This window comes from Leucopleurus acutus (genome assembly GCF_964270905.1).
Source record: "Leucopleurus acutus genome assembly, chromosome: 10".
Classification (NCBI taxonomy): Eukaryota; Metazoa; Chordata; class Mammalia; order Artiodactyla; family Delphinidae; genus Leucopleurus; species Leucopleurus acutus.
The window spans coordinates 15,106,487-15,124,458 of record NC_139153.1 but is presented as its reverse complement, the minus strand read 5'-3'; the positions used below and the strand labels follow the sequence as shown (position 1 = coordinate 15,124,458).

General features: G+C 35.3%; 1 protein-coding gene across 1 annotated transcript in view; it reads left to right on the top strand.

Moving 5' to 3' along the window:
• CNTN6 (contactin 6) overlaps nt 1–17,972 on the top strand; it is a gene marked incomplete at both ends in the record, with an annotated part of 231,957 nt that overhangs the window by 144,869 nt on the left and 69,116 nt on the right. Inside the window, 2 exon segments of the mRNA XM_082849209.1 lie at nt 14,338–14,522; nt 17,516–17,652. Of these exon segments, the coding sequence (XP_082705335.1) occupies nt 14,338–14,522; nt 17,516–17,652 (322 nt within the window).

Here is a 17,972-nt window from a genome sequence, read left to right as displayed (position 1 = left end):
GCCCTTAACATATTAATCTTAGAAATTTTAAATTCCCAGTCTGATACTTTAAAAATATTTGCCATATTTGAGTCTGGTTCCAATGCTTGCTTTGTCTCTGCATTTGTACTTGTCAATGGGCCTTTTATATATTTTTTGTTGTTGCTGAAACCTAGATATGATGTAACAGGTAAAAATAAGTGATTTTACACTAGATTTTGGTGTAAATTTTTATGTTTATTTGGCACAGAGTTAGGCTGTGTTTACTGTTTGCTGTAGTTGTGGTGTCAGAGGTTAAAATTTCCTCCATTGTTTTTGTTTTTCCTCTTGTCTTTGGGTTTCCCTAGAGACTCTTTCTTAATTAAAGACTGAGGTTTGCAGTTTCTTTACTTGTAACCCCCAGCTATCATTCAGGGGCCCTATTGATGGTATGAATGTCCTTGTTAGCTAATTCTATAATTTCTGTAATTTATGAATCTGTTTCTGTTGACTGTTTTTTCTTCTTATCATGATTCCTATTTATGCTTTTTAGTTTATCTAGTAATTTAGATTGAATTAGAGACATGATAAATGTTGGGTTATTGAATGCTGCATTGTGGTATATTTATTTCAAGTATTGGATTTTACTGATAGAAGTTATGATGAATCTCATCTTTCTACAGCTTATTATTAAGCTTCCTTGGGTAGATATAGAGTAGATGTTAGTCTAAGGCCTGTTTACTTCTAAGATGCATCTCCCAATTGAATGCTCTAAATGTTTGCTAAGTCTCTCTTCTCGGGCTTGGTGGAACTCTAACATCTTCTAGCCCTGTTTGAGCTCTAAAATGTGTTCTTTGCCCAGCCTCATGTGACACTCTTACGTAGATTTTTGGAGCACTTTCTTTTTCTAGTCTCATCCTTTCTGATAGTTTGCTTTGCAATCCCAGCCACTTCAGTCACCTGTGTCTACTCAACTCGGGGATGCAGTCTTGTCCTATTTATTTTTGCTTCCTGATTCCGTGTTCTGGAAAGTGCCTACAGGTCAAAAATCAGGGATTCCAATGGTTTACTTCATACATTTCCCCTCCTTTAGGGATCACAGTTTTGTGCTACCCATTATTACATCTCTGGAATCAGGTTTGTTTCCCATTATATTTGTCCAGTTTTCTAATTGTTCCCAGCAGGGTAAATACAGTTCCAGTTAATCCCACATCTCTAAAACCCAGGTATTTTTTAAGGCTAATTGTGAAGGTAAATAAGGTGAAGTTTAGAGAAATGAAATGACTTGATAAACATAAGTTGTAAATCTGGGATTCAAATCTAAATATCACTGATTCTGACTTCAAAACTCATGCTCATAGCCGTTTGATATTTACATCAAATTATCCTTTTAATATACGAATTAATTCCCCATGTGCAGATGTAGTTAGCTCTCAGTTCTGTAAGTGTTTTCCTTAAAAAAGGCTTGAAACATTTCAGCAAAATGGTAAAAAGATGTTATTTGGGGAATGAAATTATGGATGTATTTCCCATTTAGATTCTCTGTAATTACTAATAATTCAGCAAAAAAGTAAGTTCAATTTTATACATTAATTTTTTTTTTTATGATTCAAAGATAACCTTTTCAAAATTCAAGTTGCTTTTGAATGAAAAGAAAAAAGTGTTTCTAAAAGTCAATCAGGGCCACTGTGGAGCGTACAACCCACTGGTTTGTATGCGATGATGGTAATATCTACCATTTATAAAAATCTGGGGTAGATGATTAGGGAGAGCACAGAAAACATGCCAATCAACCTAGGAGTCTGCTGCAATCATGCAGGCAGGGAGTATAGAGAGTGAGGTCTATAGAAGGATGGCTAGGGTGTTTACTCATAGACCTTAACCATCTCAAACCACCATAGGCTAATGTGAGTAAAGAATAATTAAGACAAAACTTCAGATACCTGCTTGAACTTTAATTACTATGACTTTGGGGACATGCAACTCACTTTCTATGTTGGAGTTTCAGAGCTGACATGATCACAGCTTTCAACTCTCACTTTTGTCTCATTTGTTTAACATGGCAGACTCTTAATTATCTAAGCTGCAAATTAATTGTATTGTGAAACACCCGAGAAACTCCTTGGATAGGTGCTATGCAAATGTAATATGATTGACTTATAAATCTGTGTGTCTCCTCTCAAGAAAATATAGGCCTTTGCTCTTAGTAAAGAAGTTAAACTGATATCCCTCATAACTCTCCTACCACTCTTGTAAACAACCAAACATATTTACTTTTCTTTTCTTTTTTGTGTGTGAATCTTAATTTAGTGACTTTGCTGTCAATGCTCTGGAATGTAAATGAAATTAGTCGCTGCACTAAATGTTCCTATGTGTTCTGGAGCCTTCACACAGAGGACTATATTTATGTATACATGTATATCTTTTTTTTTTTTTTTTTTTTGCGATATGCGGGCCTCTCACTGTTGTGGCCTCTCCCGTTGCGGAGCACAGGCTCCAGACGCGCAGGCTCCGGACGCGCAGGCTCAGCGACCACGGCTCAAGGGCCTAGCCGCTCCGCGGCATGTGGGATCTTCCCGGACTGGGGCACGAACCCGTGTCCCCTGCATCGGCAGGCGGACTCTCAACCACTGCACCACCAGGGAAGCCCTTTATATATGTATATCTTATTTATTTTTTTCTAATTTATGAAGAAAAAGATACTCAGCTTGACTATTAATGTCAAGCAATAAATCTGAAGTCTCACCAAGATGTTTTGATCTATTCCAGAACTTTCAGATGACAGAGCAGCTATTTGATTTTGCTTCTCTTTTTACACATATGGACATCATTGCAGATCATACCACAGAAAGGTTGCTCAAGACACTCAAGATGACAGTAGTATTTTAAAATCAAACTAGGTACATTCAAAATTTTCAGACTTTTAACACTTGGTTTAAAAAAAAAGTCAGAGAGATATCTTAAAATTGTCCCATTTGAATGTCTAATAAGCAGTTTAGCTTTTTTATTTTCCTCATTGAGTTGAATGGATAGAGGGCAGACTATTTTCCTAACATAGCTTGTCCCGTTTGCCCCACAATGTATACTGAAGCCTACTCATTAGGTTCTCACTAACTGCTTTGCTTTTTTATCATGATCTTATATTGCTTGGCATAAAATAGTATGGTAAAGTCCATGCAAATCTGAGAACTGACAAATGTTCAAGCCAATCTTTGAAAAACTGAAAGATAGTAACCCCTCAACAAAAACACAGTCACACACACACTCACCCTGGGGCTGAAAGATTTATCAGCAGATTTACTAACATTTCAAGGCAACATTGTGTTCTGGAAAGAGTATAGACTTTGAATTCAAAGAGATCAGGGTTTAAATTCTCAGATTCCCTGTCAATAGCTGGGCCGCTATGATCAGTTTTCTTATCTGTAAAACAAAGGTAAAAACTAGATAGATAGATGGATAGATAGATAGATGACAGAGAGAATAGGATTGATGTAAGGACTGGAAATACTATTAAACTTTCCTACCAGAGTCCTGGCTTATAATAGGCAATCAATAAATTATAACAATTTTATTAATTGTGGTCATTGTCAGTGCTGCTTTGGCTGAGGAGGTAAAAAGGAATACACAGGAGGGACAGAAGGGGTTTCTGCATTCTATTTCTGTGCTAACACAATCCTCAAGGACTTGCTCAGAACAATGGATTTACCATTTCTAAATAATGTGTTTAATCTTTATAAGGATTATTGACATTCCCTCATTTATTCATTTGGCAAATTAAGCTCCAGTCTCTATTAACTTAGCAAATATGCATTAAATACCTCATTCAATAATTAATTCCTTTATTCCTTCATTTAGTCAAAAGGAATTCTCGGGCTTCCCTGGTGGCGCAGTGGTTGAGAGTCCGCCTGCCGATGCAGGGGACACGGGTTCGTGCCCCGGTCCGGGAAGATCCCACATGCCGCGCAGTGGCTGGGCCGGTGAGCCGTGGCCGCTGAACCTGCGCGTCTGGAGCCTGTGCTCCGCAACGGGAGAGGCCACAACAGTGAGAGGCCCGTGTACCACCAAAAAAAAAAAAAAAAAAAAGGAATTCTCCTGGCAGCAGATGCTAGGCTAGGCCCTGGGGAAATAAAGATGATATAAAGGCCCCAGGGAGTTTGCAGGCTACTGAAAATAGGATTGGTGTAACAATATGTGATCACACATTTTTCCTGGGATCTGCTCTTTCCTTACAAACTTTCAATGAAGGAAGATTCAAGGATAGTCACTCTGGGAGCTTTCCGGATTATCTTTTCCCCAGGTTACTCCTTGTTAAATTGAGACTGGAGACAGTCACTCTCAATTCACTTGGTAGAACTAATGTTAGACTGTTATTGAAGGGGTCCTTCGTATCTCTTAGAAATAGAAGATTCTTGCTTCCTTTTCTCCCATCTCATCAATACTTCTTTTTTTTTCAAAATTAATACTTTTGAAATAACAGTTTTAGAACAGAAAAATTGAGCAGATGGTATAGTGAGATCCCATATAATGCCACACACAGTTTCCCCTATTATTAACATCTTACACTAAGATGGTACCTTTGTTACAATTAATGAACCAACATGAATACATTTTAATTAACTGAAGTCCATAATTTACTCAAATTTCTTTGTTGTTTTTTTTTTTACCTGATGTCCTTTTTTTATTCCAAGATTCCATCCAACATACCACATTGAGTTTTCTTGTCTCCCTAGGCTCTTCTTGGCTGTAACAGTGACTCAGACTTTTCTTGTTTTTGATGATCCTGACAGTTTTGAGGAGTGGTGGTCAGTTTTATTGTAGGATGGCCCTCTATTAGAATTTGTCTACTATTTTTCTTATAATTAGTCTGAGATTACGGGTCTTGGGTAAGAAGACTACAAAGGTAAGGTGCCATTTTCGCACATCATATTAAGGTTACTCTCTATCACAATGATCTATGGCTACTGATGCTGCCCTTCATCACCTGGCAGAAGCAGTTTTGTCAGGATTCTCCACCATAAACGTACTCATTTTTCTCTTTTTACATTTGAGTCTTTGGAAGGAGGTTAATATGTGCTGTCCACACCTACTGAGTAGGGAGTCATGCTACACCTCCTCTAATCTATGTAATTTATTTGGAATTCTTCCTCATTGGAGATTTTTCACTTCTCCCTCATTTATTAATTTATCCAATCCTTTATTTATATCAGTATTGATTAGTAGATATTTATTTCATACTTTCAGTCATAATCCAATATTGCTTTATTTTGCTGCTCAAATTGTTTCAGCATATTCTTCTGTAAAATGCTTTAATTTTTTTTTTTTTAAATGTACATATGAATGTATCTCTGGGTCATTAAACAGTTTTCTGTACCCTCAATTGTAATGACAGTAGGGTATTCAGATGTATGTTTTCAACCAGTCTCCTACTGGTGGACATTTAGTTTCCTTTCGTTTTGTTTTCATTTTTTATTGTCATGAATAATGATGTAATGCATATTCTTATGGCTATATTTTGCCCATCTCCATGTGAACTTCCTCAGTATATTTTTTAAAAATTAGAATTTTTGGATAACAGGAATATAAAAGCTAAGGTTTCTGATACATGTTGCCAAATTCTCCTGAAGAACCACTGCAGAGGATCCACTTTCAAAGACCAGGACCCTAGGTTACAAGTTGGGCCTCTTTTGATCATACACACATGCTGAATTCAATGGCAAACATTCCTTTCATTCTTTTTCTATTTCAAAAAACAAAATTGGATTTTTACACTGCTGTTTCCAAAACTAAATTAATTTAAAGGTTCTAAAAATCATCCAAGAAGAATATATATACTTCTGCAAGTGACTGTTCATCCTTTCCATTCCAGTCTATCACCACTTTTCTCAGGAGACCTACAGTTCTTACTTTTTAAGTAACTGGCAATTGCAGGAGAGAAAGATTTCAAATCCAAGTTGGAACTGAGCTGAAGGAAAAGAAGTTACTTCCTTTTCTCCAGCTGACCTTGGAACCCATCTCTAGAACCTTTATTGGAATTTGGAGGCATCTCAATATGTTAAAAAAAAAAAAAAAAACAACTATGATTTCATCTTCTGGCCCTTGGACAAAAGGAACTCTACCCACTGATTATAAAACATGTTAACTCATTAGGTGAAGAATATATTTCTAAGCACACATTATACAGACTAAAAAGGTGATTCTCATGTTGTAGCTGGTTAGCTCATGCAGGAGCAGAAAAACATGGTGGTTTAGAGCTCATTATGGAAAGACAGACTTTAGCTCAAAACTTTTCTTTGAAAACTTACTGTGTGATATTGGGCATGTTACTCAACCTATTCTAGTCCCAATCTCCTCATCTACAAAATGTTAATAGCAATAGTACTGTGTCTCATGGTATTATTATATGGTTTCAATGAAGCACTTAGCACAGTGCCTGGCATATAATGTATTCAATAAACGTTAGATCTATTAATAATAGAATGATTAAATATAATAAACCATATACAATGTCTCCTTTATACGAAAGTTTATGGTTATGAGCAGAGCTAGGGTCAAGCCCTATAATTCTTAAGGAGTTATAATTCTGAACATAATTCTGAAAGAACATGTGCCTCGAGAACCTACCTCAACCAAATTATCATTTTCTCTGCTGTAGTGCCACATAGCACTCATATGATTGGTGAAGTATTTATTTAGGGTTAATATTATGTATTAATAAAACATTATGGAGAAGCTGTCAATTAACTGCTAAGTGCAGTATCATTTTCGGCTCTACCACACCTTGAATTATGGGCTCCAGTTTTATGTTTCATGTGCAAATTATTACTCACATTGTGGAGTAGAAAATAGCAATAAAGTCTTAGGGACTCTTTGGATGATAGAACCTTCCTGTCCCTATGTGATGATCATGGTAATAAGGCGACTTAGTAAGCTTTATTATTGGTTCAAACTTTATATTTCAGAATGTATTCTCATAGTCTATCCTCATTTTATCCTTTCAAGAAGACTTTTACGTACCCATTGTTACCTCTAGTTATAAAGAGAAAGCTGAGGCTCAGAGATGTTAGATAATTTGCACTCATAGATGTTAGGTAATTTGCACTCATTTACACAAAACTCACCTGTGTCCTTTCACTCTACATGTAAGTACTATTCTGCTACCACTGCTCTTACATCCAAACCGTCTGTGGCTTTTCAATTGGCTGCAACAACTGTAGTGTCAAGTGTCAAATACCAGATAAATACATGCACATGATAACATTTTTCCCCCAAGGGAAACCTGGTATACACACTGACCAGTAGAACAGGATCATGACTATGTTTAGATCACTCAGAAAAAAAAAAGAAAAAAAAAAAAAGATTGTCCTTTTTCCATAACAGTAAGATTGCTTTTCTACAGAACTCATGAATTTATCCATATTGTATCCCCATAGGACAATCTTATATTCCAAGCTCTTTGTATGAATATTTCAAGTTGAGGAAATGAAAGCAGCTAGCTGAAGTCTGAAAATTTAACAAAGGCACTCCTTGCTGGTTTTGTTATTCTGCTTCCCTCTCTTCGATTAAAAATGGCCACTGACGGGATTTTCTGAAATGAGGTTCAAGTTAAGAATAATCCCAAATATAAGCATCTTAGGAAACAGGTTCTCTGTACCAGTTTCTAGTTAAAAACTTGGTATGGCCTGGATTTAAGCTGTGGATAATGAGATTTAAGAAATCCAGGGAAGAAATATAAGCTTTCTCAAATAGCACTAGTAATGAAAATTCTATTTATGGCTAAAAGTATAGAACTGAAGCAGAGTTCGTACAAGAGTGTGAATAGCTTTAATTTAACTTCCAGTTCAGGCTGAACTAGGCCAGAGGGTTAACAAATGTATTCTCTGTCTCCAGATAAAATTAATGGGATGCTCACTCTGTAAAAGCATAATGACAAGAGAGTAAGGAATGAAAGTCCTTATTTATGGCAATGCTTATTTAAGAAGCACAATACCAGAGGGAGGGGCAAGAAAGAAAGAGAGAGAGAGAGAGGAAGGAAGGAAGGAAGGAAGGAGGAGGGAGGGAGGGAGGGAGGGAGGAAGGAAGAAAGGAGGAGGGAGGGAGGAAGGAAGGAAGGGAGAAAGGATGGAGAGAAAGAAAGAGACAAAAAGAGGGAAAGAGAAAGCAGGAGGGAGGGAAGGAGGAAGAAAGAAACTTTGCTTTTATGATCTAGTAGTATTTTAGAACTGTGAGGACTCACATTTCAGGAAAATATAGAAACAAAATAAGAAAAGGCTTTTGCAAAGTTTTTTGAAATACACGGTTCATGAATGCCTCATCTATGGTCTGAGGAAACTCTGGATGAGAGAGTTGCTTCAAATTGATTTTCTTTATTGAGATTTGTATCCAAGCTGGATTTTGACACCATATTTGTGAAGATTAAAAAGAAAAGAAGTGGGGAGGAACTGGGACTGAAAGGGAAATGTTGCCAGAAATGGCTGATACCTGTAGTTAGGATGATGATGGCACCATGTATTTTAACTTAACCTTTAAACGACAGAGTTTCAAGGGATTTAATAATAATCTCCATTCTGAAGACCCTTCAAAGATCTCCCTCGCTGCATGGCATTCTTCATATATTAATATATTAACTTTGCACTTTAAATAGATCACTTATTTTAAATTAAAATGAACTGCCACAGAATATTACATCACTAATATCATCATCGTGGACAAACTAGGTAGATCCTAAATAGAATGCTAAAGCCACAGAAGGAGAAGGAGTCTACTAGTGCTAATAACTGAATGGGTGGCAACTCAGAGAACTGGAAGGTGGATCACAGTAAATTAGCCTGTACTGGAACTCTTAAGTGGTAGAGAATCGGCAGGTCATAATTTAGCAGAAATTACCTGTCTAAACATGAGTACCATTCCAAAAAGGTAATTAGGATTGTTAACAACTTCCAGCTGAGTATTTAACTCGACATATGGACACCATCTGTCACAATCCTGGTATACAGTAAGCACTCAATTAATGGTTATTAATATTCATAAATAAACGTTCAGCTTTCTTACAACGCATTTTTTTTCTCTTTGGAGAATGCTGTCTAATTCCTTTCCTCTCTACCGTAATGGCCCTAGATGATAAGCCAGGCTGAAAAACAAAAAAGTATTTTACAGCAAAGCATGTTACATCTCACCTGAGAGATCCCTGCTCTCATGAGGAGGAAATGAACATTACCACTATGATCAGAGGCATTGTCTCCTTACCAGCCAGTGTATTAAACAGGAAGAAGCAGGAAATTTACTTCTAGAGACATATGTTCATGCTTGTGTACCCATTTTGTTCACAGTATGGAGATTTGATTTTAGTTTATGTATGATTCATAAATCAATTTATGTCAAATGCCTAGTCATATGGAGTTCTTAAAGGAGAATAGAAAACAGATAAATATAAGCTAGGAATCTGGCTTCTGAAATGATAACAGTAACATAATAATCTTAAATTATTTTTAACTTGTCATTAACACAAAAAATATAGTTTAAAGTGTTCTAGACAGTGTGTTAAACACATGAAATGTATTATATCATTTAATCTTCACTCTAATCCTGTGACTTACATACTAGTGTTAAGCCCTATCCTATAAATGAGAATATTTATGTTATAAATGTGCAATAACATATAGCTGGTAAGCGTAAAAACTGCACTCTGCTCTGTATAAATAGTATTCTATTATAATAGCTTTGTTATTAATATTAGCACTAGTATTTGTATTATCATTTATACAGAATGTTATCTCTTGGAAAAATTAACTTGCATTTAAAACTAAAGCTCATTACTAAAATAATTTCATCTTTTGTTGATTTTAGTTCTTTCTACCCACTGTCCATTTGGCATGTCTTCAGAAAAGAGAGACGGTGTGAAATCTAAAGCAATTCATTTAGTGTCTTCATAAAAAGTGCCCAGACTAAATGGGAACTTTTCATTAAAATGCACATGTTTTATATGTATTCTCCATGATCCTATATCTCACATTACCAGTGGTAATCAAGAGGCTCATGACATTCATATTTTGTACTGACATAACAAATCTGAAAACAAAATCTCAACGTTTAATTAGTAACTGTGAAATCATATAAAACTGCTTGATTTTTCTCCCATTAGAAATTTTGTTAACATGAAATATAGCCACGAAATGCACTTGATAAGACTTTTGATTAAAAAGTTTAAATGTCTGAGTGACTATTTTTTGATAGTTTAGTTGCTCTGAGAATTCTAAAATATCTAGAGTATAAAATATGATATCCTGAAGGAATCTACCATATCATACAATTTGATCACACAGATAGAAAATAACATAGCTAGGATTGGAACCCAGGCATTCAGACACTATTTGTAAAGTCTTTTTTTGGACGAAAGCAGCAGGAAAATTACTCAAAAAGGCATTACAAAAAGAGACTGTATTGACTAATGGAAATGTTCAAGGAGATTTTTTTTTTAATTTTTTTGTGCATCTAGCATGACTTAATCGAGACATGTAAAGAACTCCAAGTTTCCTTCTTTTGTGTCAACTTTGACTTTCAAAGACACTTTCTCCATGTGGTGGAAAAGTGCTGCCTAGAAGCTCCAAGCTATATCCCACTATCTGAGGAAACCCTAGGAACAAAAGATCCTCTCTTTAATAACTCCTCCAAAAGCAGTCCCAGAAGTGAGTCTAGTTGTCTCTGATTGGGTTGTCTTAGTTTCCAGAGTTGACCAACTATGGTGGCCACGGTACACTAGCTTCTAATGGCAAGACCTGAATTTGTGCTCAGTCCTGCAGCCAGAGGTATAGTCCTCCCAATTCAAATCAGATGAACTAAAGACAGTAAGCACTGGGTTTTCTAAGGAAAATCAAAATGCACACACAAAAACCAACACATGTCCACTGCAGACTGAGAATACAGAGGTCTAATTCTTATACCTTTCTTCAAAATTGAAAGTTACGTTAGAAGCCAGTTCACTGAATTTTATAAGCTTCTCAATAGTTGAGTGGTTTATGAGAGAAGATATATCACTCCAAACATAATTGAGGTAAGAAAAACAAGATCTAGAGGATGTTCTTTAAGTGAGAAACTTATGTCTCTCTTCAGCCTCATGTCTCTTTCACATTTCTTGCCTTCTAGTGTAATTTTGACCCTATAGAGAATTGTTCTGAAAATATAAACCACACTCATGCTTTTTCACAAGGATTCTACTGCTCAGTTTTTGGTCTTATAGGCCATTAATGTTCACTTCCACAGAATATCATTTTTATGTGTCTAGTGGCTATATAGAAGTACCATATTGAGAAGTACTTACAGTTGGTATTATAATCAAAGTGGAACATGATTAGAGCATATTGGGGGTTCTAATAAACTGGTTTTCCAAGAAGTAGATCTTGAAAGGATATTTTTTTTAAAGTGACTTTTTAGAAGAGTTTTTATGAAGAACGCATCAGGGAATGGACAAGCCCACTTGGGAAAAAAGAGTAGCCAGGCAGAGTATAATATCATGCAAAGTTCCACAGAAGATATATTTGCCTCAGTCTTGTACAGGGGTTCTAGAAAGGTCACACCTAGAGGTATTCCACCATCAGGGGCAGGGGAGCTGGAATATTTACGCCTCATTTAGTCAGTTATTGGTTGAGAGTTGCCCCAGGGAGTATGCAAATTCCTAACTGTTTTCAGCTCTTTTTTTGTGAAGGAAAAGTTAGCTACAGCAGCTTAAGGGTAGCTGACAGCAAAAGGATGCATGTACTAACTGTTGAGGGTGAAAGCACATCAGGATTTGGGGTACTAAGGGATAAGAAAGAAAACGGGTGAAGCACTGACATTATCTGCTGCACTACTTCTGTTGGAAAGGTATGTCTATATAGGATACATCATTTTATCCTTCAATGGAAAAATGCTTGTCCAGAGACTCCAGTGTCCTCACTGAGTTCTTTTGGAGGAAAAGGTCAGAATAATTGGGATTGGTGGGACTTGTTCTTTTTACCCCCACTTAATTGGGCCACTTAAGATAGTGATTCGCTTTTACAAAACCACAAAAATTGAAAGCTATCAGAGGATGATTTTACAGTAGCTGTGATGTCTGTTTTGTCTTGTAAGCACATAGATTCTGAGACAAAGAAACCTGGAAATAAATCCCAGCTGTGCCACTTTCACTTATAGAAAGAAAAAATGAAATTATATTTACACATTATACACATAGTGCTTGGCACACAGTCTGTGATTAATAAACCGTAGCTCTTCATTGTGATATTATTATAGTTATTATTATTAAATGTCAAACCATTAAATTTCTGGTTCAGAGATTTAGATATTTAGTTAGGTTAAAAATGGACTTCTGTCTTCATAGTTAAAATAAAGAACAATGATATAACAATGGGAAAATAGTCTTTACTGAATTTTTTTTTTGTCTGAATGTTTTAGGTTAAAATGTTTTTTAGTTGAATATTTTGCATGTATGTGTCATAAACCTCAGAGATACACTATCATAAAAAGACAACAAAGGATCATGAATTCAGATAAATATCAGAGCCTCTATTTATAATATTTTTCTCTTTGTAAATTAATTTTCTTAGAATTTTTCTATTACACGGGTAATACATGCTCATTGTAGGAAAATAATGGAAAAAATGAGATAAGCAGAAAAAAGGAGAATAAAAGGCATTCATATTCTCACCTATAGCTACTAACTTTTCATGTTCACATACACGTTACATGTATTTTTAAAAATTGGATAATACTGCCCCAGACTTGGTGAAGCTCTTTCTCTGTGAGTAAACTTTCTTCTAGAACTTTATTTTTATTCTTAGTTTGGTATTTCATAAAATGAATCAATAAGAAAACCAGTTATCTGGGTTAATTGGTGGCAAGAATATGCCATTTTACTAAAATATCAACCTAAAGTTGTGGCAAGTGGCAAAGCTTTTTAAAAGGACAAAAACAAAACTTATAATAATATATAATGATGTTGTGTTTAACAAAATTCAAGTTGTATCTGTCACTATATGCTAATTCTGAGAAAAACAGATGAATCAAACATTGATTGGGGAGTATGTTTCCTGTGAAATATGTGTGAGCACATGTATGACTTTCTGCATGATGTATATCTTTGATTTGCACAGCAGGATCATCATTGTTTGCAATAAAAAATTCCTGAGACTTCATCAGTTTCCCTGCTTTAATTGAAGTCTCTACTCAGTCATCACCACCAATTTTCTGCAGTTGTTACTGCTCAGACTCAGTAGATCTTCATTTGTCAACCACTTTGTATGTGACTGAATGGTTCTCCTACACCAGTTTCATGGACTTGAAAAAAATTCTGCATCGTCTACAAAGTTTTCTAATTTGGCTTTGCAAAATGATTTACTATTATTATTTGAAATACGTTTAGAACAGAAATATTTAAAGCACCTGAAAATCCATAAGGGAATGAAGAATTACTTGAAAGTAAGAAAGGAAAGATGATAGTGTGAATAGATTGGGGATTGATTTTACAAATGATTGGTTTAGGGAAGATTTTCTGGTTATAACTTTATAAGCTACATTTCTTTATATTCTATCTGTACAAGTGAGGCCTTCCTCACCATGGTATTTTTGCTGTTTTAAAAGATAATCGTATTAGACTAAACGTATTAGATTTAAGACCTTAAGCTAAATTCCTATAAATACAGGAATTCTTTACAAATTCTTTCTGAAAAGAGACAGAGTACAATGTAAAGTTATCTTTTATGTCATTTTAAGTTTGAGCGTAAATAAGTACATTCTTTTGAGGATCATAGATTCTGTGCTCCCAATTCATCTGGGTCTGTTATATAATACTGATCCCCTTTGATAATTTAGCTCACCCATCACATATGTCTTCAGTTACATATTAGTACCAATTTAGCTATAGAGGAATCTGTATTTTTGTCTTAGAATCTGTAAATAGAGACAGCTTGCCTCCTCTTAAAAGTCACATCCTCACAAAGAATTTCCTGACCACCGTATTTAAAGTGATATAATCTTGCTATTATCTCTGCACCTTATTTCCTTTGTTTCAGTTATTGCAATTTACAAATATATTTGTTTTTCATAATTTGTTTACTGCCTGTTTCCCCACTAGTCTGTGAGCAACATGAGGGCAGAAAACATGTTTAGTTCAGTCATCAGTTTATTCCCTGATCCTAATACTGTGACTTGCACATGACAGGCTCTTAATAAAGTGTTATAAATCGCTGGATGAGTGAATGGCAAATGACTGCATGATGTGAAAACTAGTCACAATATAATATATTGATTTATTTTTTTCCTTGAGAGTTATCCTTAAGGAATTCTTATTTTATCCTGCTGTCATAAAGACTGAACCATCTTCTATTCTAATGAGGTATAACTGTTTAGTCCAGTCCCTGATATTAGTTGGAGGAGGTTGGATGGAAGCCCGTTGCCTGGGAAAGTCAAGTACAGCAAATCCCAAGCTATCCTTGAAATCCCAAACTTTCAACAGGAAGATGAAGGCGTCTATGAGTGCATTGCAAGTAACCTTCGAGGAAGAAATCTTGCAAAAGGTCAACTCATTTTCTATGGTGAGCTAATGAATTTCAAAAAGTATATGAAATAATTGGTCATATCCTTCATAGTAAATAGTGAAGGTCTTTAGCATGTTGTGGAAAAGTGTCATAGGAGAAATAGAGAAGACACATTTCCAGGAAAGGATGCTTATTAATACAATGATTAGCAGATGGGAATGACCATTTTTAAAATATGGCTTTAATTTCAGCATAGTATGCTAATAAATAATAGCATGCTATTGTTTATTATAATTGCCTTGGAAATATCAGCAATGTTATGTAAAAGCCATAGACGTTTATAACACAAAGTAGAATGGAATTCAGTATATTTCCCTTGAAACATTCAGCAACAGCCTATGAAAACCTTAATTATAATCCCAAGTAGAACTTAACAAAAGAAGGAGAAAATGACAGGAGAAACATAATACTTAATGGTAGTTTTCAGTATTTGTTTATATTTCCAATAATTGTCTACTCATATGTAGGTAATAGAAAAATAAACTCATTACTTCATTTAAAAAATATATTTGCCTCAATTATCAGAATCTCTCATGGACTTAAGAGAGATGGTGAAAGCATATATTTTCTGAAAGTTGCCTTTATGTCTTCTTTCATCCAGGCCAAAACACACACTTGCATGAAATTCACTTTTTCTTTTTTTTTGATGTGAAAAAAACATGAAATATACCTCATAATTATCAAAATATTTGTTGCTTTTAAAATATTATTAACTTCTTCGCTAAATTTAATACATCTGTACTAGGGGACTTTTAAAAACTGTATTTATACATGGCCAAAAGTCATTTTCTATGTGACATGTTTCTATGTGACACATTTATAATCAATAATAAAGTAATCAGAGGAAAAATATCCATCTATATTGTGTCCTTATAACCTCCAAAATAAGTTTATAAAATATTTTCATTATAAAAAACGGAACACATTTAGAGGAGTTAAGTGAGTTACATAACAATTGATGGGGGAAAAAATAAATCTAAAACCCAAGCCCATATGGTAGACTTGAAATCCTAAGCTTTTTTTTTTATGTAGTTCCTACTTAGTTGAAGATTTAAAACTTTGTTCTTCAGAATCCTGAGCAACCAAAGAATGTACACATTAAATAAATAAATATGGTTTAAAGTTACAGTTATTGCACTAAGCAACAAACCATATATATCTCAAACTCCTGTAAGCTATGTGGATTTTATATGACCATGCATTTCTTCTTCCAGGTCAAACATATGTTAGGGCAATTTCTGAACAATTACCTACAAATTATACATTTTAAAAATAATAAATAGAAACATGAATCAATTTCACCCATACACTCAGTTCTTCTAAGGGTTGCCTTCATTTATCCCTCAAGGTTGTGAAAAACATGTTCTGTAACTGGAAGTTGCCCTGATTTCCACAGGAGGTAATCTAGGCTTACTTTTCACCACAGTGGGACATCATGATTTCTTCCTCTCCTCCCTAAAGGATGTTCTATCTTTGTAGAAGCGGAAGTTACAGTGGAAACACCCTGAAAGTCAAATATACTTGTGCATCATTTCAAAGACTCTCAGTTCCACTTTCTCCAACTACTGCTGCAGTGACCAGCTCAGCACCGTGGTTTGCAGGTGTAGCCTGACAGAGTCTTACCGCAGGTGCCACAGAAGGCCATCTTGTTCCCTGCTCCAGTTTTCTTTGGCCCCTTCAAGAACCTACTCAGCACTTAAGCACACACAACCTGGATGTCCTAATAGTTAACACCTGCACTGCCCTTGAATAACTGAAAAAGAGCGAATGAATAAATGCTTCCTCCTCCTTTCCTGGGTATGCAGTTATAGACATTCCTTATACATTCACAGAGGATGGAGTAACAATCATCCGTGCTGGTGGTCAACTCAATAACCCATCCTTGCATTAACTCTTTCCTTCCCTGTTGACTCTTCCTTTTCCTGACACCTTACCCTTGGCCAGCACTCCCAAATAAACAAACTGAACACAAGCCCTTGACTTTGGCTCTGCTCTCAGAGTAAAAAGATAGGTTTCTCTTTTCTAACTATGTCTTCCTGAGCAGGTTACCTAACACCCATACAACAAAATCCTCTACAAAGTTTGCAGGAAGAATTGAGTACAACACATGTAAAACACCTAGCTGGTAATAGATTGAGATTCCAAAGGAAGGCTCCTCCACTCCAATATATCTAGAATAGATCTAAACAAAGGAGAGGGATTAAATTGCAAATCCAGAAATTTTCCTATCATCATTATAGAAGAAATATTAATTTTAAAGCATTTAACTTATACACCCGTTTCCATGAATGTTAGAAAGGATAATACTACCTTACACTTAAATAACATTTCAACATCAATTATACCAGTTGCTTTTTGCTTCAGAACTATGTAGATTAGTTCTCAGATTAGAAAATAAGGTTTGGAAAATTCATGCCTAGGATCAAAGTTAGATGCTTAACCTATATACAACTCCAAAAGTTCTCATTCCCTGTCAAGAATTTTATGTAGGGAAAAAAAAAAAACTGGATTATAACCGTACTAAAATGTGATGAGGCTGATATTTGATTTACACTTCAAACTACTGAATTGTAATTATATCAGGTATAGATACAATTATTTTACTTAGCTTAATCCAAATGTAATCAATGGCCTTTTGCCCACAGAGGGTTCAGATTTGATATACATTTTATAACTTGACCTATATACTAATAGTTAACATAGAATTATTCTCTAGCCTTGTTCCCACAACTCTCAAGTTGTTATACAGGTGCAGCAAAATGACAAAAGGCAAACATCAATCTTATGCAAAACGTCCACTGATATTTACAACAGGGTTTCTCTTATCCCACTTTGGGGGTCCTGCATTTCTCTTCCCTCAAATCATGTGTGTACAGTACTACCAGACCCAGTTAGCCTTGTCCTTCTGATTTCTACAGTCCTTGGAATGTAAAATAATGTCTTGGATAACTGACTTGCTAAATAGCTGCTGTTGTTTCTTTTCGAAACAGCCCCTCCAGAATGGGAACAAAAAATCCAAAATACATACCTGTCCATCTATGACAGCTTGTTTTGGGAATGCAAAGCTAGTGGAAAGCCAAACCCTTGGTACACGTGGTTAAAGAATGGTGAACGCCTCAATCCAGAGGTAAGCAACTGTGCTGATATTAAACATTCACCTACTCTGCTAGGGAAATTTTGTTACTAACAGAAACTATGTTTCTGGAATGTTTAGTAGGTGCCAGGAAATACAGTATAATCTTTATATACCCTAATTTATTTAATCCTTAAATTTATTTAATCCTCACATAGCTATTAATATTATCATCATTTTTCAAATGAGAAAACTAAGGGTAGAGAACACAACTTGTACAAGGTCGCACATTACTCAATGATGGATCCGTATTCAGATGATATCATCATCCTCATCCTCATCATCCTCATCCTCATCATCCTCATCATCATCAT